Source organism: Ammospiza caudacuta, chromosome Z (assembly GCF_027887145.1).
Source record: "Ammospiza caudacuta isolate bAmmCau1 chromosome Z, bAmmCau1.pri, whole genome shotgun sequence".
Classification (NCBI taxonomy): domain Eukaryota; kingdom Metazoa; phylum Chordata; class Aves; order Passeriformes; family Passerellidae; genus Ammospiza; species Ammospiza caudacuta.
Genome location: NC_080632.1, coordinates 77,377,364 through 77,404,638, shown reverse-complemented (window position 1 = coordinate 77,404,638; position 27,275 = coordinate 77,377,364). Strand labels below are relative to the sequence as shown.

At 40.5% G+C, this 27,275-nt stretch overlaps 1 protein-coding gene across 1 annotated transcript in view; it reads right to left on the bottom strand.

Annotated features, from left to right (window-relative positions):
- Positions 1–8,901: 8,901 nt before the first annotated feature.
- The window catches only part of MTMR12 (myotubularin related protein 12), a 33,018-nt gene continuing 14,644 nt past the window's right edge, over positions 8,902–27,275 (bottom strand). Inside the window, exons 7-16 of the mRNA XM_058823693.1 lie at positions 26,289–26,412; positions 25,063–25,138; positions 22,017–22,123; positions 19,746–19,870; positions 17,125–17,203; positions 15,455–15,525; positions 14,382–14,554; positions 13,524–13,691; positions 12,545–12,706; positions 8,902–11,570 (exon numbers count right to left, since the gene is read on the bottom strand). Of these exons, the coding sequence (XP_058679676.1) occupies positions 10,995–11,570; positions 12,545–12,706; positions 13,524–13,691; positions 14,382–14,554; positions 15,455–15,525; positions 17,125–17,203; positions 19,746–19,870; positions 22,017–22,123; positions 25,063–25,138; positions 26,289–26,412 (1,661 nt within the window). The 3' untranslated portion in view covers positions 8,902–10,994. The remainder of the gene's footprint in view (positions 11,571–12,544; positions 12,707–13,523; positions 13,692–14,381; positions 14,555–15,454; positions 15,526–17,124; positions 17,204–19,745; positions 19,871–22,016; positions 22,124–25,062; positions 25,139–26,288; positions 26,413–27,275) is intronic.

Here is a 27,275-nt window from a genome sequence, read left to right as displayed (position 1 = left end):
TCAGAGCCTCAGGCTTAAAGCAGCAGCAGCGTGTGGCAGGTGACCCTCAGATCACTTTCCTGTGCAGCTTCAGGGCTGGCTACACAGCACACAGCCTCCCAAAAATCTGCCTCCCGCAGCTCCTGGGGCAGTGGGATGCTCACAGCAATAAGCTACATCAGTGAAGCCAGGATTAGACCTTCAGGGCTCTAATGACTTCCCCAGGGAGGAGAGATGGAAAAGGATTGCAGCTAAATTATCGCTGGTTGCAAATTAAGATGGAAGTTGGAAACAAAATCTTAGTGGAGAAACTCAGCTGATAACTGGTAATAAAAATACATCCAGCAGCCTAAAAAGGTGGCCCTGGTGTGGTGCAGGAACCTCCAAATAACAGGAATGCATCCGTGAGGGAGGCCCTTGGCTGCAGCAGAGAAGTGAGAAGAGCTGCACAGTGTATCAGTGTTTTCACCTGCATAGACAGTAAATCAAGATCTCTGCCTGGTTTACAAGGCATCTTTGGAAGAAAAAGTTTATATATATATATACCTTTCTGCTCTTGCTGAGGTACAACAAATGACATCTGAGCTTTCCATATTTAACACAGACTATGTCACACTGATGAGTCAGCCATCTGCATCAAGGTGTCCTACTTTGGTATGTATGGCCTTTTCTCACTAAGTGCTTTCCCTAATATTTACTTAGGTACCCAGCTTAATTCTCTTTGCTAAGGGATAAAACAGTGGTTTTAATTAACATCTGTTTACTACACAGTTAAGCCCTTCAGAAAGGAAATTTTAGAAAACTGCAACCCAAGCAACAAATGCAGAAGCAGAATAAATACATGAGCAGAAGACACAAGCTTTTACTGGCCTTAATGGTCAAAACACAACTGTGGCTGAAACCCAGCAAGGTGATCTCCCACTGCTCAGAGCAAGAGAGCAGGACCAGACATTATGCCAAAGCAAAGAAGACACTCCTTATCCTGGAAGCCTGGTCCCACTCTGAAACATAGCTCTGCAAAAAAAACCCCAAAACCAAACACTCCCAAGCCCAAAATTAGAAGTTTCCCCCTTCTTTAAATCAAATATATTCTGTTTCCCTCTGTGCAAACTCAGCCTGGAACTGGAGAACCAGCTTGGCCTGTTTTGTTTATCAGTCATAAACATCCTGCAGCCAAAACCTAAGCATTACTCACATCTGCATGACCCTAAAGTTATAATTTGGCCTCAGATATGAATGTCATGTTTGGATATGTGTTTGTTCATCGTTATTAACACAAGGTTAATACAAAGTGCTAAGTGTTTCTGACATCCTGCTTTATGACTATTTCTGATGTTTGCAAGGCCATGTTGCTCTTAGCTATACTACTGCATCGGAAGTAAAACTTCAGTAAATGGTTTTTATGAAGCTGTGCTTGAAGCAGACTGTAGCAGGAACTTCATTTTGCCATTAACATGAGGAAATATAGCAGAGAATATGAAGGACCAAGACTGTTCAGGGAAGAAGATTACATTTTTACCACTTTCCTTTGGTTTGTTTTGGAAAGATGATGTTGCACAGAAATTTGAAAATACATTTTCTGATAAAACTATTTCAAAGTAGAATTTTACTATGACTCTTTATCACAGCTGACAAAAGTTTAAAAAATCAAGATTCCTAATTCTCCTTCATCTGCCAGTTTCCCTTCTGCAGGAAGACTGGGCAGTTGGCCAGCTCAGTGTCCAATAGCTTATTTCAGTTAGGAATAAAGCTTCTTTGATGCAGTTTGGTTTATTTACAAAAATGTAAGAAGCCCTGCTGCTTTGAGCACAGGATAAATCAAACAGCTGGGTACAGCTTCTTTAACACAGCTCTTTGAGCCAGCACCTGACCCAAGCACCATTTTGCAAGGCTTCTCCTCTACCAGTTCTCCACAGAGCAGTCCTTCTCCTCATGCTCCTCACTGCCATCAGATACATCTCAAAAACCTGATGGAACTGGCCCACCAAAGTGGCCATTGAGTGGTGGCACAGCTACTGCCTGCCCCATATGAGGCAGACTGCTTAGGCTGCCACAGTCATCAGTGAGGATTGGCCCAGGGAGACCTTCAGGGAGGTGTGGGAGATCTGAATCAGTGGGTGATTCTCACTGAGCGAGCTCATCCTGCAAGTGTGGCTGCCCCTACTGCCAGACCAAAAGTTAAACAAATTGAACAAATAGTAGAGACACATGAAATACATGGTCAACACCTCTCAAATTCAGCTGTTGGAATCCAAAACACAGGGAATTCTCAGAACTTTGAGCCAGTAAGCTAAAGCTTAGAATTAAGCACAGGATTTGATTTGAGACCTTGGAAAAGGATTCCAAACTTAGGTACTAGAAGCAAGAATGTGGATTTATGGTTTGAAGCAGAGACATGTTGAATTAAGGAGAAGAAGGTTTAGAATTTTGGAGTTTAGGATATAGAAAAAATAGAAGTAGTTACAAAGGTAAACAAGAAGTTCAGAATGCAGTACTGTAGGTTTGTGTATTATACATGATTGACTAAGAATGAGTCTGTAAGACGAAATATTGAAGCATTGGGTCAAAAACATAAATATCCTTTTTAACAGCGTTTTATTGGTCAATAAAACCTTAAAATGTCTTGCAACTAGGGGTCTTTTGACCTTCTGAGCCATACAGTAAGAATGTGGGCCAAACTTACCCTTCCTATGTAAAAGATAAAAAAATTAAATCACTTCATCTAAAAAACTCAGAAATCTCTAACTCATTCAAAATTCTGTCAAAAGTCTCCATACTCAGCCATACCTAAAGGGACTGAAAATCCTGCTATAATGGTTTTCAAAAAGCTCACACAGTTGAAGAGATGCTGTTAATTGAGAGATGCAGTTGTGTTTAAGTGTTTGTGGTGGGTTGGCCTTGGCTGGACACCAGGTGCCTGCCAAGGCCACTTTCTCACTCCTCTCCTCAACAGGGCAGGGGTAGAACATAAAATTAAAGGTTCATGGGTTGAGATAAGGACAGTGAGAGGTTGCTCACCAGTTACCATCACAGGTGATAGTAAATGGGTGAATACCCACAGATGTTAATTTAACTTACTGCCAATTAAATCAGAGTTGATCAACAAGAAGTAAGAATAAATCTTAAAAAGGCCTCATCCTTTTTAAGAAGTGCATGCCCCCTTCTTTTCCAAGGCTCAGCTCCATTCATGGTTTCCCTGCCTCCACTCCCCCCATGACACAAGGGGACAAGGAATTGAGGATGAAATCAGTTCATCACATTTTGTCCCTGCTGCTCCTTTATCACTGGGAGGACTCCTCAGACTCTTCCACTGCTCCAGTGTGGCATTCCTTCCAGTGAGACAGCGCTCCATAGACTTCTCCAAGGTGAGTCCTTCCCAGAGATTGCTGGAACATTCTTCATGGAATATTCCAGCAAGGGTCTTTCCACAGGGTACAGTCCCTCAGGATCAGGCTGCTCCACTGTGGGCCCACACTGGGGTAACAGCTCCTGCCAGGAGCCTGCTCCAGTGAGGGGCTGCTCTCTGCACAGGCCACAGCTCCTGCCAGGAGCCTGCTCCAGTGAGGGGCTGCTCTCTGCACAGGCCACAGCTCCTGCCAGGAGCCTGCTCCAGTGAGGGGCTGCTCTCTGCACAGGCCACAGCTCCTGCCAGGAGCCTGCTCCAGTGAGGGGCTGCTCTCTGCACAGGCCACAGCTCCTGCCAGGAGCCTGCTCCAGCACGGGCTTCCCATGGGGTCCCAGCCTCCTTCAGGCACACCCAGCTGCTCTGCTGTGGCTCCTCCAGGGGCTGCAGGGGAATCTCTGCTCCCCCCTGGGCCTGCAGGGGCACAGCCAGCCCAGTGTGTCTTTTCCCTCACCTATCCATGGAAAGAGTTAATACTTCTTTCCTTTCTTCAGTTCAGGTGTATAAAGAATTCCTTTTCAGTCTTATGATTACATTTATCTTTTTTCAACTCTAGTTTGGCAAGCTCAGGTGTTATTTTACTGACTAAATGTAACTTTTCAAAAGAAATTTCTTGGCAGGGAACAGCCATTTACAATGCTCCCTTAACAAATGCAAAGATGTCAGTCAACTTTTCCCTCCTCCATGTGTTGGAGATGGGGAGATATTTTCCTTCTGAGGCTGGAGCTGGAAGGCAGCAAGCTGTATATTAATAACTGAGAGGGAAAACCTCCAAGGAGGAGAAGGATGTCCATCAACCTAGACAGAATATTAACGTCAGCAACCAGCACAAGAAGGGCTATTACTACTTTAATAAGACCCAAAGATTATTTTAAAAGTTTATGTTCAGTCATTTCCTGCTACCTAAATCATTCTGGACCCCTGGTAATTGTATTTCACCTGTTTCTAGCATTCATTATTGCCTGCAGAACTCCGGACATTTGCTATATTCATGCAGCCTCTACTTAATTCCAAGTCACTGAGTAATGGTTTTACTATTACTGTATTTCTTTTCCCTAACTTGCCCTTTTCATCATAATTTCTCCCAGACAGCTATTCAGCTGCAATTTGAATCATAAAAAGGACCATTGCTTTCAGAACAACATTAGGCAGATAAATTTTCATGGAAAATTAGAGAAAGTACTAAATCCTACACCTGAGAGAGATAATGGGCAGATTATAGACAGAGCAGATCACCTGCATTAAACCTAAATACAAATGAGAAGTAAATAAGTGAAATATGCTAAAGGACTGTGGGGGAGTAACCAGTCAGCTCACCTATGTGTGGCTGTAGCTTTGAAGAGAACAGCAGGAACGCACCAGGAATCCAAAACCACCTTCTGAGCAATGGCTGTTTTTAGATTACAAGTCAGAACACAATATTTGCTTTTCAGCAGCTGCCCTCAATCACTGCTTGCTCGCAGCCCAGGCAGCAAAATGGTATTTAAGACTCTGCCAGCCCAACCAAAGCACAGCCCAAGGAACTACAGGCCTGAAGAGCATCAGAACATGTTTGATGGCCATAAGCTGAGTCCACTGGGTTTGCTCACCTTACTTAGAGGTCAGATCCAAAGCAGCTGTACTTTAAATCATCCTGTAAGGCTTCAACAGGCAACCTCAAAACACAGCTGGTTTGGATTGTGCTTCTTTCTTCCCTGTCTTTTTGTTTTCCCTCAGAAGTGTTACATAGTTGGAGTTGGCCATGCGTGCTGTTTACAGCATTTCAGCTTGCTGCACATTAGAGGGATAATTCCCAGGATTTATCTCTTTTCCAGCAGCACAGCAGCTGGAGAGTGACTTCTCCAGCACCTGTGGTTCCACCTTTCACCTCATCTGCTCTGACTGGGGGCTGCCAAACCAGAGGGGCATCCTCAAACAATCTGCTCCCTCCAATTGTTTCTCCCTGCATCCCCACGAGGTGATTTGGATCAACAAACTGATCTGATGGAAAGCTAATCCACAAAAGAAAAACACTGATTTCCATAAAATCTGCTGGCAAGCAGAAGTGTGCGGGCACTGCTGGGCAGTGATTAGCAGGACTCCCTCTGGCAGCTCCTTGCATTTGCTGCAGATCGGGTGTAACCCAATCCCAAACCTGCTGGGAGAACAGACCATTGTTCTGCTGTCACTTGTGCAGGCACCATCACAACAAAGCCCTGAATTTACAGCAGATATGCTGCACTAGAAAGCACATTTTGGGATTTTCACCCTGCTTTTTCTTTGGTGCAGTTTTTGTTTGTGAAATAGTGCTGTGCAGGAGGATTTTACTCACTCTAAATAATAACAATAATAAAATAATAATAATAAAATAAAAATACAAATTCCCAAACAACCATGTTCTGTATTGGCAGTGAAGTAAGAGACCTTGTACTTTGAGAACTGCTTAAGTCATCTGTAGCACTTCTCATCTGGCTTTCAAATATTCCCACCACCTCCTGCAAAAGGAGAAACTAAGTGCAGCTGGTGGGTATAAAACCAGTATTTTCCAAAGTTAAATGAACAACTATCAGAAAAGGAAGAAATATTTTCTAATGGTGAATCCACAGTGGAAAGTCTGGGATGGGAAATTGGAAAATAGAGGAAGTGGCTTGTAGGAAACTAACTGGGTTCATGTGTACAGTGAACTCAAAGAGGGTGGTGAGGAACATTCTGTTTTCATTTATGAATTGGGGTCAGAGTGAGAGTGGAAATATATTCTTGCATCACCAAAACATAAAGCAAGGGCACTTACACCCTCTACATGAAATTAGCATCTCTGTCATCACATTCATGCATAAACATACTTTCAATTAACGTCTCTAAAACAAAAGGAAATTAGTCCCACTGATTGCAAAGTGAGCCCATGGAGTTCTGACTTTTAAAAGTCTTAAGAAGACTTGAAGGTTTACACTCTATTAACAAAACTGTACATTATTTCTAGTAGCGTTAGCGGTTCTTAACTGGAAATTTTCTTCAAATAGCAATAAGGTTTGTAAGTTTCAGAACTTGTAGAAATATCAGCTGGTTTCCAGGCAATTCAGTGGCTCCATAGACTGAATTTTGGCTTCTACAGTACAATGAAAATTTTATTTCGGGACCCAGAAACAGACAAAATGCAAGATTTAAAAAAAGTTGCTTTAAGAGAAAACTGGGATATCTGACTAGACTGTAAATGAGCAGATTTTCCTATTTGAGAAAAGCATTGCTTTCAGCCTGAGAACTTCAGATTTGGATCAAGCCTGAGCTGCAGGTACAGAGGTTTCTGTTGCATTCTCCTACCCTGATTTCCTTACTAACAACACTAGGCATCTAATCAATGTTCCGTCCATCACCTGCTTTGAAAACCAGTAAATAATTTTGATGGCATTTAACAAAAAATTATTTTATAAGTTGGTAGATTCCAACAGGCAATCTGGAGGCTATGTGGCCAGGTCATGAGCGTTACCTGGCTGCCCAGAACCGGAGTCACAGCTTTTGAATTGTCCAGCAAGTCAGCAGTGGTGACAAACCTATAAACTGCTGGAACAGCGCATGACTTAGGAACAGGGAGGAGATGGATGGAGACCAAAGATGTTCCGGCATGCGCAAGGGCAGGAAATGTCAGAGGAAAGAACAAAATTGAGTGGTCTGGCCATTAAGTCAAGACCACAGGAAATCAGTCTTGCTAGGTCTGCAAAATTTTTCATGAGAACAATTTACAAGTGCATTTCCTAGGCATGTCTTATTCACCTACTTTAAGCATCAAGGTATAGCATTAAGGTAAGTGCCTATTTGTTTTACTGGGTTGCTACATGAAAACCAGGGAAAACAAATGCTTGCTGAAAGCAGAGAAACATGCTACGATCGAACACCAGCATTTACTGTTCTACAGGGCTCCACAGCAGCCAAACCAGGGCAGCACTGAGCATCCACTGCCCATCCAAACACTTGCCAAGATAGTAGCAGTCTCTATTACATCTTCTCAGCCTCCACAGCATTTTTAAAGCTGTGACCACCCAAGCAGAGGGAGCCCTCTGGGGCTCAGAACTGTGTGTAAATGTCTAGGCATGCCCTGCTAACACAGGCTGAAGAACCATTGCCTTTGTACTCAACATGGCGGTACCCTCCTCGTGTAACTGCCTCTCCAGCTCAAGTATCAGCTCTCCTTATCTTCTGTGTCCACTCCTCTCCAAGTTAACTCTATTATCCCACCAAGTTCTGTCATCCTGCAAATGCTGGCAAAAAGCATTTGTCACATTGACTTTATTACAAATCAAGAAAAAGGAAGCAAGATCCTAAGAAGGGTTTTGCCCCATCCACTCCTCACCCTCTCCAATTTACCCTGGAAGAGCATGTATAGTGCTGTACACAGAATGCTTTTTTCAGACTTAGATAAGCTCACTACTCAAATCTCCTTCCTATCCCAGAAAATGAAGTCCTTCACACAATTTTTAGAGATTTATGCAAAACCTAGCTCTTTGTGAAGGAGCACCCAGCCGTAAATACTGCATGAGGTCTCCAGGTAGTTTAGAATGAAGGTGACCTCTGCTGTGACAAAACTAATCCATTGTAAGAAACCATCATCAGAAAGTATTCATCTGCCTCTGGAATAAGTTAGGCTTCTGTGCTTCAGGCACAAATGGAAAAACCTTTGGCTGGAGCAAAAAATCAGGAGGGCAAGCTGGCTGTAAACACCTTAATGAAGCACAAGTTTGCATTCCTTTATGCTGCACATCAATAGCTGAGCCTTTTCAATAGTGAATGCAGCCCTAAATCAAAGCCAAGCGGTCAAAGTACAATTGCTGCTCCTCAGCAGCTGTGGGTGAGGCAGAGGCACACCTTGTGGTACAACATGACCCGCAGCTATTGCTGCGTGGGGCTTCAAGAACAAAGCTGGCACAGTCCTGTAATGTTCATGGGGTTTTAATGTGTGATTTGCACTAGTGCTGCCTTTGACCAGGGGCTAGCAATTTCTAGTGTCTTGAAAAAAGTGGAATTTTAAAATCACAAGTACAAGCTGTACTCCAGAGCTTACTGTGGCCACCTTAGTCCCCATCAAACACAGATCTGGTTTGAGAAATACCCCCCTGTGGAAACTCCAAGTGGCTTAGTGTAACAATGCAAGAACAAATTTCACCCTGGATGTGGGGGAAGTATATTGCTAAGACAATAACACTAAGCAATTATATTGCTAAGGAACAAACACTCTTTAATACTCCCCCCAATACACACACTCAGCAGCCAATTTCTAGATCACCTTTAACTTCCCACAGCCATCCTGCTTCACTGCACTGAACTGTCCTCTCTCCTGCACTGGGGGCATCAGAAGTACAGCCAGATCAAAACTGGACAACTTCCCCATAACAGTCTGTAAAAATCAGGATATAACCAGAAAAGCTTTGCAGATTGTGAAGTCTGCTGTGATTTAGTGCATCACTTGAAATGTGGACCTTAAACATACATTCTTATCTCACGATGAATAGTTCAAAGTATATTTTATTGACACTCTTCAAATAGCCTGGAGAAAAGTAACAATATTTAATCAAAAGAAGGAAAAAGAAGAAAGAAACCTGAAAAACTGCTAGCTTGCATTCAGTGTTAAAACTTGGAGGTAAAAACAAAAGCCTGGAGTAAAAATACGAAGTATATTTCCAATCCTTCAGTGCAGAAAACCAGCAACAATGGTATTTACTCTACATTAGAAGTGTTTCCATGTTCAATTCCAGATATATACGTCTCTTCTATATATATTTCTGATAACTTATGTACAAATAAGATGTCCAACATCTGTTCTTTAATACAAGTATGTAATCTTTGTAACTGAAACATTACAATAGTTTGATCAAAAGTATAGAAAATCATTTTAATTTTTTTTTTTTATGGCAGTGTTTAAAAAACTCCACCCTTGAACCCAAATGACCTTAGAAGGACAAGTGTTTCTTCACTGTAATAATACACTGCTCATTCAACATGCAAAGTGTTATTGCATACATGAGTCACATGAATTACAACTAAGTCTGAAGAAAATGTGCTGTACAGCCCATCCTAGCAAGTGCTAGCTGTAAATATCACAGAAGAAAGCATAGTACTACTGTATTTTTAAATAAAACACTACGAACTCAAGTATTGTCCTCACACTAAGACTTTAAGGCAATTAAGAGCTGGAAAGCTTCAGTTTGGCATAGCTGCATCAAGCTCTCCCCCCTTTCCCAGTTATGAGAATTTGTTTTCAGAGGGCTGCTGATGAATTGTTGCTATACATTAAAACAACTCAGTATGAAGTGATAAGTCAGTAACAAAAGTTTAATATCCCCAAGTTTCACTGAGCTGATCAAATTTAAGCAACAGTTTATCCACCAGCCAAGTTTTCCAGCATGGATTTCTAAATTGTTATGAGAACAGAGAAAATATTCAATGTGTAACCTCTCAGTGTAACTGATTTTACGACTTCAATCCATTCTTGGGGTATTACAGAATTTAAGGGTTAAAAACAGATCTGACAGTCAAATAATATTCAGCTTTACAAAGGATAATTATTTGCAGTAAAAATTTGTATAAACATACACACAGTAGATCCAAGTCAACAGGCATTTCTTTATGGCTTCTTTCACTGAGGTACTGTTATTACATCCAGCAACAGGACACGAGTGTTCTATAAACACCACATTCATAAGCTGTACCAACTCATGACAAGTGGTAACAGACTGCAAATCCTGCTTCACTGCAGGACTACAGGAAAAGTGTCTTCCCTCTATGTGGAGAGTCTCAGTGCAAGCTACAGAAAGCCTTAAAGGCAACGGGCATCAGTGGGGGAAAAGTTCCAATGAAAGTCTCCCTCTACTTAAAAGGAGAAAACATACTCATGGCAAATTGAAATCTCATTCGTTAAAATTAAGAGCAAACATAAAATTCCAAGGCAGCAAGGGCATGTAGCACAGCAGCCATACATTAAGACTTGAAATGTGTCATTAAGCTCTTGCATCTGACCCTTGAGCTAAGTGCATGCACAGGCTCAGAGCAGCCAACCTGTGACCACGACACCACAAAGACCAACACTGACAAAGGGGAAGGGGCAAGCACACGACTTCTGTTGATCCAACAGCAGACAGAAAAGCCCTGGTGACCACAAGAGTATTCCTCAGCTGTCAAAAGCTGACTTGTGAGTGCACAGTTAGTTGTATCTTTCACTGTTTACATGTGGGGGGAATTTGCAAATCACAGTACTCCACTCCCAGTACGGGGAAAGAGATGTTAAGATAGCATGCTTGTTGCCATATGCATTTATCATTCTACCTTTACAGCAGAAAGTATTCTTTTGCTGTTTTTCTTTTGTTTTTCTTAATAGAGTGGCCATGTTGTTACTACGGCCAACACTCCCATTTGAATTACACCTATGCTAAAAATATGGTTCTGCAATAAATATTGTTAGAGTGAAATGCAAGTTCAAAACATGCTTAGTTAATTACAGCAACTAGGTCTTTCCAATCAAGGATTTTTAACCCCACAAACCCATTAAACAGTTTGCAGATGCTCAAGTTCCTATATGAAGATACAGCACAACATTTAAAACTCAGTGCTTAGCCACATACAATCCACACGGTAATCTATATACATGTCATAACATATCCCCACTTAGGTCAACAAATTCATCATCCCTCTTGACCAAGTCATCTTCATCTTCCAAGTCTTTCCAGGTGCTAGTGGGTAAAGCTGGTTTGACAGACTGTCTCTGCAGTAAAGCAAATGGAAACAAGGATGACAAACGGGCAGAATTCCTCAGCAAGGGAACAGAATGTACGTCTCCAGAAACAGCCTGACTGTGTTCTTCATCCATTTTTACCTGCAGGCTTTGCACTTCCTCCATCAAGTCCAAAATCCTGGCAGCTGTAGCTATTGTTCCACCACCATGGAGCTGGGCCTCAGGAATCCATCGTAGGTAACGCTGTGCCCAGACTTTGATTTCGGGGCCGTCGATGCGCGGCAGCAGAAGACCGTGGTAGTCGACAGGTTTGCTGTGCCAGCTATCATAAAACTCCCTGAAGCTGTTAGGGGGCTCATCTGAAGAATTTATGAACTTGCCAATTCTTTTACCCAGAATGTTTTTAAAAAAAAGATCTGTTTCCTCCCTGAAAAATCCTCTCTTCGTGGAAGGCTTTGCCTGTGTCAGTGGCAAAGAAAGTTGCCGTTGATGCTTTGAGAGGGGAAAAAAGGCAAAATACTCAGATAAATATCAATGCAATGGGACTTCAGAAAGCAGTTTTAAGAGGAAGAAAAACAAAGTTGTATTCAGGAACCTCTCGCAAGCAATAGTCACTTGAGCTATATAGAGAAGCAGTGGTTTGTTTAAGTTGTTATTTTTCAATACATCAAATACTTTACAGAGCATACTGAGTGTTGCCACCTTCCTTCCCTGCTAACCAAAAGTAACACCAATAAAGCAATTGTCTTTGAAAAAGCCAAGCCCTTTGCTTACATTTAAGTATTGCTAGTGTCCATGTTTAGTTTAAGCTAGTTAAAAATCAGAGAGCACTTTATTTATAGGTTTTTATCCAGTGGTCCCTCACTGCATCTCAGATAAACGCTGTAGATCATACTGGCAGTGTCTCACATGAGAATGCCTTATACAGGACAGAATTTACCAATGAATTGCAATTCAAAGAGGCTACTCCAAGAATTTCTCCCTGAGTTTGAGCTACGTGCCAGTAATGAGGTGGTCCACCCATAATCCTCCATACTCCAGTCAGTTTTTTTGCTGTTGTTGATCCCCCTCCCTCTCCAAGTGCACACACACACTCCAGTTAAAATTAGGGAGGCAATCACAAACTTATGTATTTCAGTCAGGTACTCCATGGAACAACTAAATTAACTCCCTTCAAACACATCATTGCAACTCACCTGAATATTAAATCTCATGGCTTACCAATAGACTTGCATAGAAGTATGAAGGTAAAGAATCCCTAACTTCATGGCTATGAACTATAAAAGAGTTATTTACAATTCTGGTGCATGCAAACTGGGTTCTTAAATCCATGTGGGTCTGAGGTATACGTGTATTTTGTCAATTTAAAAAAGTCTGCACCGATACTTTCACTGTGAGAACATTTGAAATAAGATGGGCAAAATATTTCTAGAACTGAAAACACAGTTTAGCAGCACATATCTTACTTTGAACCGTGAAGTCTTCCGTTGACTTCTATCTGGTTTTGGTTTCTCTGCATAAAGAGGGTTGTTCAGGAAAGCCAGGGCCTTGGGGTCAAACTGCACAGACCAGTCCCATACAGTAAGGAATCTGAAAGGACCACTTTGTGTCTTGATGCTTTCCCCACTCTGCCAAAACAAACAGGTCACATTTAATACTGCCAGAAGGGAATTCTGACTAAGTCAAGGTGAAATAAAGAAACTGTCTTTTTAGAAAAAAGGCCACAGAGTTGCAACAACACTTTCGCTTTCTATGTGTTCAATAACTGAACAACAACAGTGCAATCAGACTTTCACAGATGAAAATAAAGTTAAATATTCTCAGAAAAAAAAGATATTTTGAAACTTGGACAAGAGACAGACAGTTGGATTCCTCAAACACAGGCAGCACATTACAATTCCAAACAGCAGAAGTTGGAACTGCAGTCGTGCAGTGCTACTCGTCTCGATTTTGCGATCAACAATTTATTTGTATGAAAGACAGTAATCTTCACTTTTTCCTTTAGTCTCTGTGCAGCCTTGCAGAGGATACTCCTATTGCTCCCAGCTTCTTAGGCTAGAGAAGAGCATGAACCAAATATAAATCAACATTCAGGAGATGTTCATTTTGGAATACAACAGAATATACTATACAAGAATCTCATAGGTAACTTATTCTGCTGACAGCTGCATATTCCTTGTAGGTTAAGGAGCTCCAATTTCACTGAAGGGCACTAAACATGAAACTGCAACTACATATTACAGGTAATGTATTCCTTCTGTCATCATAAACTCCTAAGTCCTGAACTTGCCTCCCTATTGCCAAAATTGCATTGTTCACCCTTCAAGGCAGTTCAATAAGTAAGGAAAATGGTGCTGTTGGGAATTAGCTTTTTTTGAGTGTTCCTTGTTTGTTGGTCAAATTCATTCTCCAACACACTGCATCCACAAAATACCAAACCCTTACCTTATTAGTGTCTCTTTGATGTTGAGAATTGAAGAAGAAAGTGCTAAAAATAGGCACATAGAGGCTGTCTGACAAGACAGTTAAGTAAGTTTCAGTGAACTCAAATGCTGGAGGATACTGTTGTACCAGCTGCCAAACACAATTTAGCAGGAGCAGAAAAACAGGAGCCTAAGTAAACAAAATATTTCATCAGTTTCAGAAAAAGTTAAAATTGTTCCACCATGCAAACTATGTGTTTTATAGAATTGAGTGTCTCCAAATACAAATCTTAAGGCAAGAAGCCTGATTAACTACAGAACTGCTGCATGTACATTTGGCTGAAATTTGAAGAAGCATTATCTGAGCTATCCTTGGCCAATTATTGACAGAAGAGATGAGCACCTTCTACTCTGAATTTAAAGGTTGCCACTATGCAGTCTTCTAAAGGTGGCAAAGCAAAACTAGTTTATATAAATTCTTGATCAGAATTAGTCAGTTGACACCTATTACTTCCATTTGAATAGCAATGTAATCTAGTCCCAAAGCAAGATAGTAAAAAGTTGACCTCCAGATGTGACAGGAATAGGCTTGAGTTATTTCTATGGATGCTACTACCATTTAACACAGTTTCCAAGGGCACAGGATACATGACTTTCAAAAGACTCCAAGACTGGGAAATTTTTCATTTGTTCTCTTTAATAATAAAGCCATTGCTGACCTCTAAACAGCAAAAACAGTGACACTGTACAAACATCAACCCACAAAACAAAAGAGAAGATCCTCAGAGTAACTGGAACTTCTGGACTAACAGGTAAATCCCTCTTCATGCTGAGTAAGCTTATAAATAATAAGTAAGGAAAGCAATTTAAAAAAATATACCTCCTCTTTCTCACTTTTGTGTAAGTGGTTACAGCGATCCAAGAAGCTATGTCCTCCAATCACCCACTCCTTCTGAATAAGGCTCTGAAACCCTGACTTTGTTCTGCTGTATGAATCCATCATCACTTGAACCAGACTCGAGATTACACAGCACAGATCAGTAGCACTCTCTTCTACAAAGGAGAACAGAAACCACATTCTATACTAAGCCATTCCTCAAACATTATGTAAGAAAGCAAAGCATTGCCATGTTCACATAAACAAAATTGTATTTCAGGATCAGAGCAGCACAGACATTTTTGCAAGTCAGAGAGAAGTTAATCCATGATTCCAAATTTAAGGTTACTTACATGCTTATCCTGGGAAAATACTTTGACAATAAAACTGCAAGCCCCAACCCTTCCTACTGCAACTTGCCTGTGCCCTTCAGTCTCCCACAAGCACACACTGCCCCTCAGCCCAGCCATTTGTCCTTACCCTTCCTACCCTCCACACCTCTTTTCACAAGGTGTGAAACTGCCTCCTCATGCAACATACAGTCTTCATCTTTCCAAAAGGTGCCTTCAGAAAACCTCTTGCCTGTGTTAGGTTTCTCAAATGGCAATATGTGTGAAAAACTCAACTGAATTATCAATCCAGGAGTCACTTAATGGTTAACTTGAGATTTGGTTTTACATGTGATTACTCAGTCTAGGAAAATAAACTGCTCAACATGTTTACAGTAAGTATATTATTCCATGTATTTTTAATAAAGAGTCTGCAGAATATCCAACATGTATCTAGAAAATATAAAGGTTATTTTTAAAAGTTTTCATATTAGTGGTCCTTTGTGTGGATATGGTTCCCATGCCCCTTAAAGTACAGCAAAGGGCCTAAAAGACCTTAAATAAAATAAACTGGGAAACAGGAATGTTACCTCTTCTTTATGCACGACTCTCCTGCCAATTTATCAGCAGCTTTTTCATTCATACCCTGGAACTGTGCTTGCTATTTTCTTTAACTACAGGAAGCTTAATTTACTTCAAAATTAATTTAAATAAATCAATATATAGATTATCTCATTAAATTCTTACCTATAAGGAGAACATTTGTATGCTGTATTTCCAGACACTCAGCAACTTCTATGGCTTTCTTCAAGACCTTCCTGTTTTGGTACAGGAAAAGTTGAGTGAAGTTTCTTATATTAGTTTCCCCTAGACAGGGTTAGAATGCCATACTTGAAATTCCACTAGTTCCTTAAAATGCAAAACCCATGCTCAGTTTGTGTAAACTAAGAACTGCTCAGCTTCAAGAACATTTTATCTGGTCATTAACCATGCATTTTCAGTTGCTATGATACACTACTTTATTCTGGATCAACAGCAGCCATCACACACTGAAGTATTACAATTCCTAAGAACCAGATCTTTTCCTGGAAAGAGCCAATATCGCCACATTTATGTTTTAACATACTACATTCTACATTTCTTCCAAAATCTGCTTTCAAGTGAGAGAGGGAAGGATGAACAATCAGCTCTTGTAAAGACTCAGACAAAAGTAATACAGAGAACATTATTACACAAGGAAGACTGAGTGGAATTACAGATCACATAAAACGAGATATAACATCTAGATCTAAATTTTCATAAAGTTAGTTATTCTTAGCAAAAGCCCGCAAACAAATTGGGATTCTTGCAATATCTTAGGTCACTAATAGAAGCTGACAGTTTATTTCTTAAGTTTGGAACTGTCAGATTCTTCTTTGTTCTATCATCTAGAGCATGTGACAAAGTATTCCTACTAACTACAAAAGCCAAGAACAGGCTGATCCAGGAACGAACTGGATCCAAGTACAGAAATGACCAGTCTCAAAACAACCTAAGGATAGGAACCCAGCCTGGCTTTTACTTTAAACTACCTGTGATCTTCATTATGTCAATGAATTTCTCAACATGTATGATCTTCACTAGAACCTTTCAATAAACATATTTAAATTCTGGATTAACAAGTTAATAATTATCAATATTTATGGATTGTTATTAAGACCAGAGGGACTGGAGCCAACAGCAGAAGCACTCCATGGTAATTAGCTGATTACAGAATAAACTGACAGACAAAAGAGTCAGCACAAAGCAATACTGAAAACAAAACTCCTCAACATTCCACTACAACAAGCCTCAAGCTAGCCAACGCCATTCCAACACTTACTCACTGTGGACTGCTGAAAGAAGAAAAGAGAACTTAAGGAACAATCAGCACAAAATGGGGACAAAACTGAGAAGAAAAGCTCTTTTATAAATCTTTGGTGGACTAACATCTTGAACACTGCACCACATCTCATCCGAAAGGACATTACAGAAGTAGAGAGTACAGAGAAGAATGGCAAGGCCAGTCAGAGACATAGAATAGTTTCACACAAGAAACAAACAGGATTATTGAGTTTGGAAAGAAGATGATAATGCAGGATGGAAATTACTGGATCTGTATTTTTAACTGGCTCTCTGGAAGAATTGTAATTGAAATGATCTCCTACTTCTCATATCCTTTAAAGTAGAACACTTAACATAAGTCTGCACTGTTAAAAACATGTCTCGAGTTGCAGAAATAAGATATATAAATGGGACCATAAATGGGGCCATAAGCCTGTCCTAATTTCTTTTCCTACTGGCAGTAAAGAATTCCGTTTCAAGAAACTAGCTAGAAAACCCACTACAAATGCAATTACCAACAGTTTGAAACACAGAAAGCTGAAGATACAGCAAACCTGATTATTTCTAGCCAGTTTGTGCTCTCCAGTAATGAAAACCATTTCACATCAGTTGCCCAGAAGTCCGTACTGTTATCTGCAAAAAAAAAAGAAAAACAAAAATTGGCTTGCTTATACATACACAATGATAATTAACAGTTATCCATTGAATATTCCTTCAGTTATGAACAGTATAAAGTAACCAATACTAAGGAGTCAGCAAATTTCAATCACTATTAAAGCTGACACCTTATAACTAAATAAGGAAGTGAAGTAGTCCTACAAACACCCAGCAGAGTTTTACAGCACCACAGCCTTTTAGAAAAAATAAGTTGGAGGTTCATGGCACGCAAACCAGGTAAATAAATCTGCGGACAAAATGGAAAAGGAATAAAAAAGTTTAATCAGAGATGATGATCTACATAAAGCTTAACGTAAAGACACTGTATTTGAAAATCATTACCATCAGAACCAGAGATACCAATGAGTTTTAAAAGTAGGTTATAAAAATTTATGGAATGTAAGACTACCTGAAAAATGTTTTAAACAGCTTTTGCTGCAACTAAAATAATGCATTAAAATACATAAACAGGGAGGCCAAGTTCAATACCACAAAGTCATTAAACGCCTATGACTAGGACTTTTGTAGGTTTTTTCAAATGCCACCTAAGTGTCCATTGCTTTTATTTCTATCAAAGCCAGTCAACAAATATTGGAAAGCTTTCACAAGCTGATATAATCAATTAAAACCAGAATATATTACATTTCCTGCATGAGACAAAGCTTAAAGCACAAGACCTAGAACAGTTCTACTAGTGAGAAACCAGATAGACAAAATTCCCTCCTTCCCCATCCTTTCCAGAACAGCTTCAATTCCACAAGTTTCTGTGTAACTGCCCACCTCCCAGAGTCTCTCCAAACACTTCTAGTGTTCGATTCCAGCACATTTACACACTACCGTCTCTGCTGGATCTTGTACCTACGCCTCAAATGCACAGACATACACGTGTTTTATTCCTGTAGCTGTGCTGCCTCCATGCAGCAGAGCTACACGAGCAGAACCTCATCCTGTTCATTGCCCAATTTAAACCCCTCTCCCAACTTCTTTCACCCTGGCCATAGAAACTAGTTCTCCACAAAAGCTCTGTTGCATTAGACATAGTTTTCACCAAATCCCATCACTCTCACAGTAAAGAAATTTTCCCCAATACCTGATCCAAAGCTGCCCATTTTCCCTTGTCCTGTCATTTCATGCTCTCATCTAAAGTCCCTCTCCAGTTCGCTTGTAGCCCCTATAGGAACTGGAAGGTTTCATAAGGTCTCCCTGGAGCCTTCTCTTCTCCAGGCTGAACAATCCTAATTCTGTCAGCCTTTCCTTGCAGCAGAGCTGCTCCATCCCTCTGATCACCTTGGTGGCTCCTCTGTGCTGGCTCCAGCAGGTCCCTGTGGTTCCTGTGCTGGGAGCCCAGGGCTGGATGCAGGGCTCCAGGTGGGTCTCAGCAGAGCAGAGCAGAGGGGCAGAATCCCCTCCCTGCCCTGCTGCCCACGGGGCTCTGGGTGCAGCCCAGGACACATTTGGCTCTCTGGGCTGGGAGTGCCATGGCCAGGACAAGCTGCCTATACCATATTAACAAGGCATGTACAGGATAAAAGTAATGGTTCGTATGTTCAGACTTTAAAATATGGTAATAAGGTAATAAATTTATCTAAGATCTAAGTACTTCTGCAAAAGCTACCTGAATGTTTCTCTCAGACTGAAAGTGCATAGTGCTATACTCAGTGAGGTCCAGTCTACTGTCAAACCTTATTTAAAAAGCTGCAAGAACACTTACTAGATGGCAGTTTCAACACATTCCCTTTTGCATTAATATAAGACAAAGATGCAATTACATCATTGAAATACACAGTATTTCATGACACAGGTTAAATGACTAAATTTAAGCTTAGGTTTTTTTTCTACAGAGGATGACTTGCCAGAAATCACATTAAAAAGTAATTATTTTTAGCTCTTAAGATTCACCGTCAATTTGACAGTGTATTCTAGACAAAACCTTCAGTGTGAAACTCAAATACCTTATATTAGAAGTCGAGTGGAGCTTTTTTCATCTCAAGAGGTGGGGTCAAAGTGTTTCATGACAGCAAAATAGTTGGAAAGTCTCAGAAGAAAGAAGTCAGAAAGCCAAGATCATACTTTCACATGGCTCCCATTTGATTGCTTTCTAAAGGACAGAATTTAAGCAGCTTCATATGTTTTGAGATGTGACTAGTGTCTAACAAAACCAAGGGCAAAAATTAATTAGCAGTATCTACTCTTGACAGAGCCCAAAGGCTAAAAGTTTGGCCACAGAAGACTGAAAATCTTCCCCACAAACTTCATTCCAGTTAGTGTAATCCAACTAACACATAAGACTTCACTCCTTCAAAAGTAATTTTCAGATACTGTGACAGCTTAGCAAGAGGTGGTTAAGTCAAAGAACTACAAACCTTCATTCACATCCCAGACATAAGCACAGTCTTCAGTTACATATTTTAAAACCTGCTTTTAACCACCCTCAAAATGAAGGCACCAATCAAGAAAATTACTGCACTCAGGAGTCACAGCACATCATTGTTATGCTTTGCTTTAAAGTCTGACTTACCTATCAAAAACAGCTGTTTGAATCTTGTGTATGCAGTCTGGATATCTTGCAGAGATGGAAGGCTGCTTGACAAGTCATCCATCCTCAGGAGCTCATAGGGAGGTTTGCTAATTGTCTTATAGATTCTAAATCAAACCATCAAGAGATTAAAGCTTTCTGCTTCACAAGTCAAATAATGCATCAACTATTATCTGAAGACAAAGTTAATAGGCATGATTTCTCAAAGAGCTGTAATACCAGAAGATAGACACTCTGGAAAGCTAGTGACCTTCCTGCATTTCTAAGTACCAATTGGAAGCTTGCCTACAGGCTTATAACACTATTTGATGCTCTTAACCATGACACCAATAAAATTAAACTTGTGCCTATTTGTGCCGTTATAAATATTACAAGCACTACTTGATTTTTACTACTGTTTCTTTACTAGACACAGCAAAATCACTTTACTAGGAGGCCGCTACAGCTGTATCCTAAAAGAAGAGATGGATAGAAACACCCAAAACTCGCAACAGAAGCTGAGAGTTTCTCTTGACTTTTGCCAGCTAGATTCTGATGCCAAGCTGCTAGGTCTTCTAATGAAACACACAAGCAAAGGAAATTATTTGGGTTCAAACAAGACAATGTATCTTGCATTTCCCTATATATCTACAGATTTTTTTGCCTTGAAGGAGAGGAAAAAATACCAGGGCCAGATGATGCTTTGGCTTGGACCCACAGCATTCCCTCTCATTCAGGTTCCAGAGCTCAGATGAACATCAATGTAGTAACTACATCTGCTGTCACACTGTCCTCTCTATTATCAAGACCTGGGAAAAGTTGCTCTAACTCATATTTCAGAAGTGAGGTCTTGTGGGCAGTTTTCCAGGCAGGACAGAGTGCTTTGCTTCCTGCAAGCTATAGCACAGAAAACTAGTTTAGGTGAGAACTACAGGAGTCCACATCAGAAACATGAGTTACCAGACCAACTGGAAGATGCATCAGATCAGGGAAGTGAGGGAGAGCAATTGCTGGCCAAATACAGTACTTTTTCTAAATGACACAGCAAATAACTTAGGCTGCAAGATCAGGCTCTGAACAGCTTTTTTAAAATTGCTTTTTTAAAATTGATAAATTGCTAATTGTAAACATCTGCTCTGTGCCTGAGTTAGGACTATTACTGTAATGGCACTTGAACACACCCTGATGGCCAGTTTGTAGATATATTTTAGACTCCAGTGATTAAAACACCAGTACAGCGCAGCAAAGAAAAACAGCAATACTGCCCCAATTTGAAGTGGCCACAGAGAAGGGATCAAAACATCAGGGGATACCTTGTTACAGCTTACTGCTAGTTTTATTTACTTTCACATCAGAAAATAGCACTAAAAGACAGTTCTAAGTCCTATAATCTTTCCCATTTCAGGGTAGAAATATTAGAGAACCTGCAGGAAGGGCCACAACTCTTTCCTATGCAAGTATAATTAATTTTATAAACAAAGTAAGTTTTTAGAGCCCAATCAAGCTGTTTTCTGTTCGTTCTGTGTGATTAACAGGTCTCCATCTATGAGGAGCAAGGAGCCAATGTTCAATGTACAGATTGTACCTATGAGTCTGATCTAACAGGTGGCTGCTGAGAGAGATGTTCTGTCTCAGACAAACAACAGTTAAAAAAGCACCAAAATTAAAGGGCAAAAAGTCATTGCCATAACAGACACTGAGCTCCTTCCCTTGAGTTAGACTTGTCATTTTTTAAACTGCTGAACTAAGTCAGTTCACTACCCCATGTGAAAAAGTGCTGTCTGCCTTCACACCTGAAAGCTGCAGTGGTGAATTGCTCAGGCTGCCTCAGACATTTTAGGACACCTTATCTCAAGTTATTTAAGAACATGAACATAGCTCTCAGAAGGTGGCAGAGTCTTACAAACTCAGTTTGTAAATGCACGTTTACAGGCAGAGTCTACATTTCTCTTACTTGCAAAACAATTAAGCCATTAAACCCTACAAGCTCTGCTACTGCTTTACCTAAAAAATACACCACAGGTAGTACAGATTCCTCAGAAATATATGTGTATGCAGCTCCACAGAAAAGCCCTTCGGTGAAGTTCCAACCCTGCACAAGTGATCAATGCCATTGGGTCGAGGGCTTTAACACATTCCACTACAGCAAACTACTTTCAGATACAGAACTTGTTTCCTGATGGGTGAAAGCTTAAAAGATATAGCATATATGGAAAAAAGAGAAGCAAGGTCCATACCAAGCAAAGTGTTGTGGACAGAATAGCTATTACTGACCCATCCAAGAAGGCTTTTTGCATTTGTGAAGTGCTGTCATCCTGTTCTTTGGGAAACGAAGACATTTTGAGAAGAGCAGCACCGTTATGGCAAGACCAACACCAAATCTGCAGAAAGACATTTATCAGATGAGAATAATAAGTAAATTTTCCTATACAAGGTATGTGCTCAAGTGATTGAGTGATTTCAAAATTTCTCTGTGCTTTTGCTTCATTGAATTTTTAGTGTATTTAATAACACCATCAACAGAAGCAAACTCCTACACCTGCACCAAAATTACACACCTGAGTACACTATGTTACCACTTGCAAGTTTTAAGTTAGAGTTTACACAGGCACAGGGAAATATAAAATGACAGATTATGCCAAAACATTACTTCCACAACTTCCCTCACAGGTAAAAAAAAAATTGATGAAAAAGTCTATGGCCAAATTACGTTGGAATATATGCCACAGCAAGACAGAACTTTTAAGTAACTTACACATATATTATCCATCAGTTTCTCCACTATTGGATTTTTCTATTAGCTCAGCCTTGAGATAACTCACAATAAATGTACTGATAATTTTCCATGTGAACTATGCATAAAGAGTAATCAAGGCATATGAAATAATGTGTTAAACACTCCACAGCTAAATCAGATTGCATGGTCACAGGTATTTCTTGTGGCAAAACAAGTCCTCAAAGCTTCTTACTTCCCTTTACACCTAATTTCCTCAAAAATACTTCTTATTCCTTGAAGCTCTCAAGATGATCTGTAAACTTGCATGGAAACAGGGAGTAAGAATCATTTTCATCAGGAATGAATGAAATGAAATCAGGAAATAGAAGTTCTGCTACCAATTTACAGTGACCAAGAGGTGCACCTCAGAAGGATACAGAAACCTCACAATCATCAAGAGTGGAAAAAATTACTACACTGTCCTTCCATTACCTTCTATAACCAATTCAATATGGCCCAGTTATCTTGACACTACCCTCACAGAAACAGTTTGGAAATAATTAGAAGAGTTCTACAAGGCCTCTGAACAGTGGACAGCTACAGATGTTATCATCTATCTGCACATATGTAAGGCCTTTTACATGGTCACACACAACACCCTTCTCTCAAACCCCAGGAGAGAGAGGTTTGATGCATGGACTGTTCAGGGATGAGGAACTGGTTGAATGGTCCCATCCAGAGAGTAGTGGTCAACTACCCAATGTCCAGATGGAAATCAGTGACGAGTGGTGTCCCTCAGGGGTCTGTACTAGGGCCAGGACTATTTAATACCTTTATCAATGACAGAGTCAGTGAGATTAGGTGCACTCTCAAATTTCCATACAACACCAAGCTGAGGTGGTTTGATAGGAGGCCATCCAGAGGGACCCTGACAAGCTCAAGAAGCAGGCTCATGGGAACATCATGGGGTTTAACAAGGCCAAGTGCTGGTGCTGCCCCTGGGCTGGGACAGCCCCTGGTGCCAGCCCAGGCTGGGCATGAGCAGCCCCAGAGCAGCCGTGCCCAGAAGGGCTTGGGGGTGCTGTGGGTGAGAGGCTGCACATGGCCCAGCCATGGCACTCCCAGCCCAGAGAGCCAAATGTGTCCTGGGCTGCACCCAGAGCCCCGTGGGCAGCAGGGCAGGGAGGGGATTCTGCCCCTCTGCTCTGCTCTGCTGAGACCCACCTGGAGCCCTGCATCCAGCCCTGGGCTCCCAGCACAGGAACCACAGGGACCTGCTGGAGCCAGCACAGAGCAGAGACATGAAAATGGTCACGGGGCTGGAGCACCTCTCCTGTGAGGATACACTGAAGAGCTGGAGTTGCTCAGCCTGGAGAAAGCTTTGGGGGGATCTTTTTATGGCATTTCATTACTTAAAGGGGACTTACAAGAAAGATGGGGAAAGACCTTTTAGTAGGTCTTGCTGTGATAGGACAAGGGGTAATGGTTTGAAACAAAAAGAGGGTAGATTTAGAACTACACATATGGAAGAGAGTTTTACAAGGAGGGTGCTGGAACACTGGATGGAACAGGATGTCCACAAAGGTGGTAGAAGCCCCAGAAACATTCAAGGCCAGGTTGGAGAGGGCTCTACATAACCTGATGTAGGAGAAGATGCTTTGGGTCATTCCAGAGGGGGATTAGATGAGATCCTGTTTAAAGGTCCAAACTATTCTACAGTTCTGTGAACATAAGATGGAATAAAAAATCCCAAACACTTCTGTTTCTGTGTAAGAGCCAGTGTAATAGGTCTCTGACTCTCTGAGAAAAAGTCTGCCACACTACTTTGACTTTTAGGTAGGACAGTACAGTACCATCTCCTCCATGGACTAATTAACTTAAGAGCACAAAACGAACATGGTTTTCCTTGGCAAATTTAATGGACAAGCTTACACTAATGTAAGACCTCACAAGTGAGATTAGTTTGATCCTTGTTTCCATCTTCTCTGTCTTACTGGTTCTTGAACTAAAAGGCAGGAAGCCAAACCCAGCTTGCTCCAGGCTGCAAACCTCAGTGTATTTAACTTCATTTTCTGTTAGACTTGTAGAACTAGTTTTTCAGTTGGGTTACCTGACTTTGTAAAAATGCTGCATCATCACAGCCACAGCACTTACCAGAACCCAAGCCAGGTAACTGGAGTTGTTCAGCTACACCTTACATGCACCATCTTCACCTCAATATCCAAACAGCATTTCAAGGCCTACATCTTGCCCCAGCCAGATGCCACTCAGCACAGTCTCATGAAAAACAGGCTGATGGACAGACAGGCTAGTAATATATGTAGGCTGTAAGACATTAATAAATGGGAACTGCAAACAGTAAATACATATTTTGCTGTTATGTATATATTAAATATGTTTTGCTACATATTACACTGTTCAGTGAAATACAGAGTGTATCAAGCATCTCCTTCCAACATCTGTTTCCATTCTGTAGATAACCAGGTATACATGTAAACTGTTAAAAAAAAGTTCTGAAAACAATATGCAGTAACATCTGAAATGTTAATTGAAATTATGCCATCTCAGTGAGAGTCTTACCCTCAGCCATACACATATACTTACAGGAATGCCTCTGCCTTCATACTTCAAGATATTCTCTTCAGAAATGCATATGGGAACAACAAAATACAAAGGCAGCCTAAGACAACAAAAAAGAGTTTCTTGGTCTCAAAAACTGAACAAAGAATAATCTCAAAGTTCCTTTTAATGATGGTAAGTGCTCTAACTCAAATTCTAACTATATATTCACCTTGCTACAATAATCTTTCCTACTAGATAATTCTATTGTCCTCAAAGCTGTGCCTTTATTTTCAGCTTGAATGAGGCTTTTCTCCCAGCCTTGAGGTCTGAACTATTTTCATTGCAACACTCCCCTGCCTTCACAAAGGTGTGATTAATTGTAACCTCTAAGACCGATTTCTAAGACTACCTTGGCTCTCTCATGCTTTGCTGTTTCAAAAGATACCCTCACAGTATTAAATAACTAGCTCTGTTTCCATACTTGTTAAGCAGTTCACATCCTAATTCAAGAATGTCATTTACTTTATCAAGGATTTCCAGCATCGACCAACACTATTTATGTTCACAGTTCAGAGAAGGAATGTAAGTTGGCTTGTAAGTACTTAAACTCAGTTTGGGTCTCCCAAGACAGAGTTATAGAATAGTTAAGACTGAAAAATACTAGTTTCCAAGGTCTGTGAACTCTTTCCAGATTTGACTACGAAACAACAGTAGAAGTGTACAATGCCTTGTATACATCCTAAAGAGCTCACCACTAAATGCTACTCTGCTAAACCGGCAGCCAAGCTCAGCTAAACTTTGCTAACCTTCTCCTAAAGGCAACACAACTTAACTTCCACCAGCACATTCTGCAGATTTATTTTAAACCAGTTACTTTTTCACCATCCAGCCTGCTCCCAACAAAAGCAGTGAAAAATCTCCAGTGCCTGTAACTTGAAATTTTACCACAGTAAAAGTACAGCACTGAGAAAGTGACATCCTAATGAGTATGACAGAAGTGTAGGTCCCAGACATATATATTTTCTATTCTCCACTTCTAGATATACTCAAAGCTTGATTTAACCAAGGTCCTGAATAGTTGAAGTTAACCCTGCTTGAATCAGAGGTTGTGCAGGATCACCTCCTGAGATTACAAACAAAATTATTCCCTAAATAAAAATGGAAACCATATCCTAAAAAGACTCCCAAAAACCTGTATAATCCCCAGCATCAAGGGTAGCACTGATTTTCACACATCCAAAGCTCACTATTAACCAGGGCAATCTTACTTTTCAGAGACTCTGTAGCCTTCGTTGGTGGTCACTGCTTTGTATTTCACATTCCCTTTGGTCCGCTCCAGCTCATCACGCCAGTCCTCCAAGGTTTCAAACATCACAGTTTGGTTCCTCCCATCTGTCAGACATCAATAAAATTAACTTTGCAGACTGTCAGGAATTCTAACACAAAAGCAATCCTAAGTAAACGTGTTAGTTAAGGTAAGCAAGCAGAACCTCTTGCGTACCAAAAATCTCGAGTCAAAGACAAAATGCCTTTGTACACCACACTGCCTCAGTCTGATCGTCAACAACAGCAAATATCAGATACAGCTGTTACTAATAACTTCAGGAACAGTTTCTCCTGCAGAAATGATTAATTTGTTACAGAACTTCCACACAGCTGGAGCTGTCCTCACACCCAGCCTAAAATGCAGCAAATATCATTTTATAGTAATGCAGCTGACTGGCATCTAATCCTGTAGTTTAAATGCAGAATTAACAATCATACCAAAAACCTTTCTACAAAATTTCAGCTACTGCATTTCATTTAAGGTTCATTTTTTTCCTCATGAATAGCTTTGCACTGAATAGAACATCTCAGGCACTCAGAGCAGAAAATTAATTACAGCAATTCAGTCTCAATACTTTCAATTTGGACTCTTCCCTGTAATTCTACTTAGCCACCTCAGAAACAGTTAAGACAGCAGCTTGATTCAACCTCAAATCTTGTATAATAACCATATAATTTATGGAGTAATGTCAATTATTTTAAGCACACATCCTAACTGACTAACATTCTACAATATCAGCTAAACCTGAAATAGCAAAGAGAGCTATAATTTCCATGGAAGACACAATGGTAACTTGAAACTTTTCACTGTAAGAAGATAAGGTAGATGAAAAATTTACAGCTCAGAACAGAACATTATTGATGAGCTCTTGGAAACAGGATTTTAGAGGTATCAGACTATGAAAGGCATAAACAACAATTTCTACAGT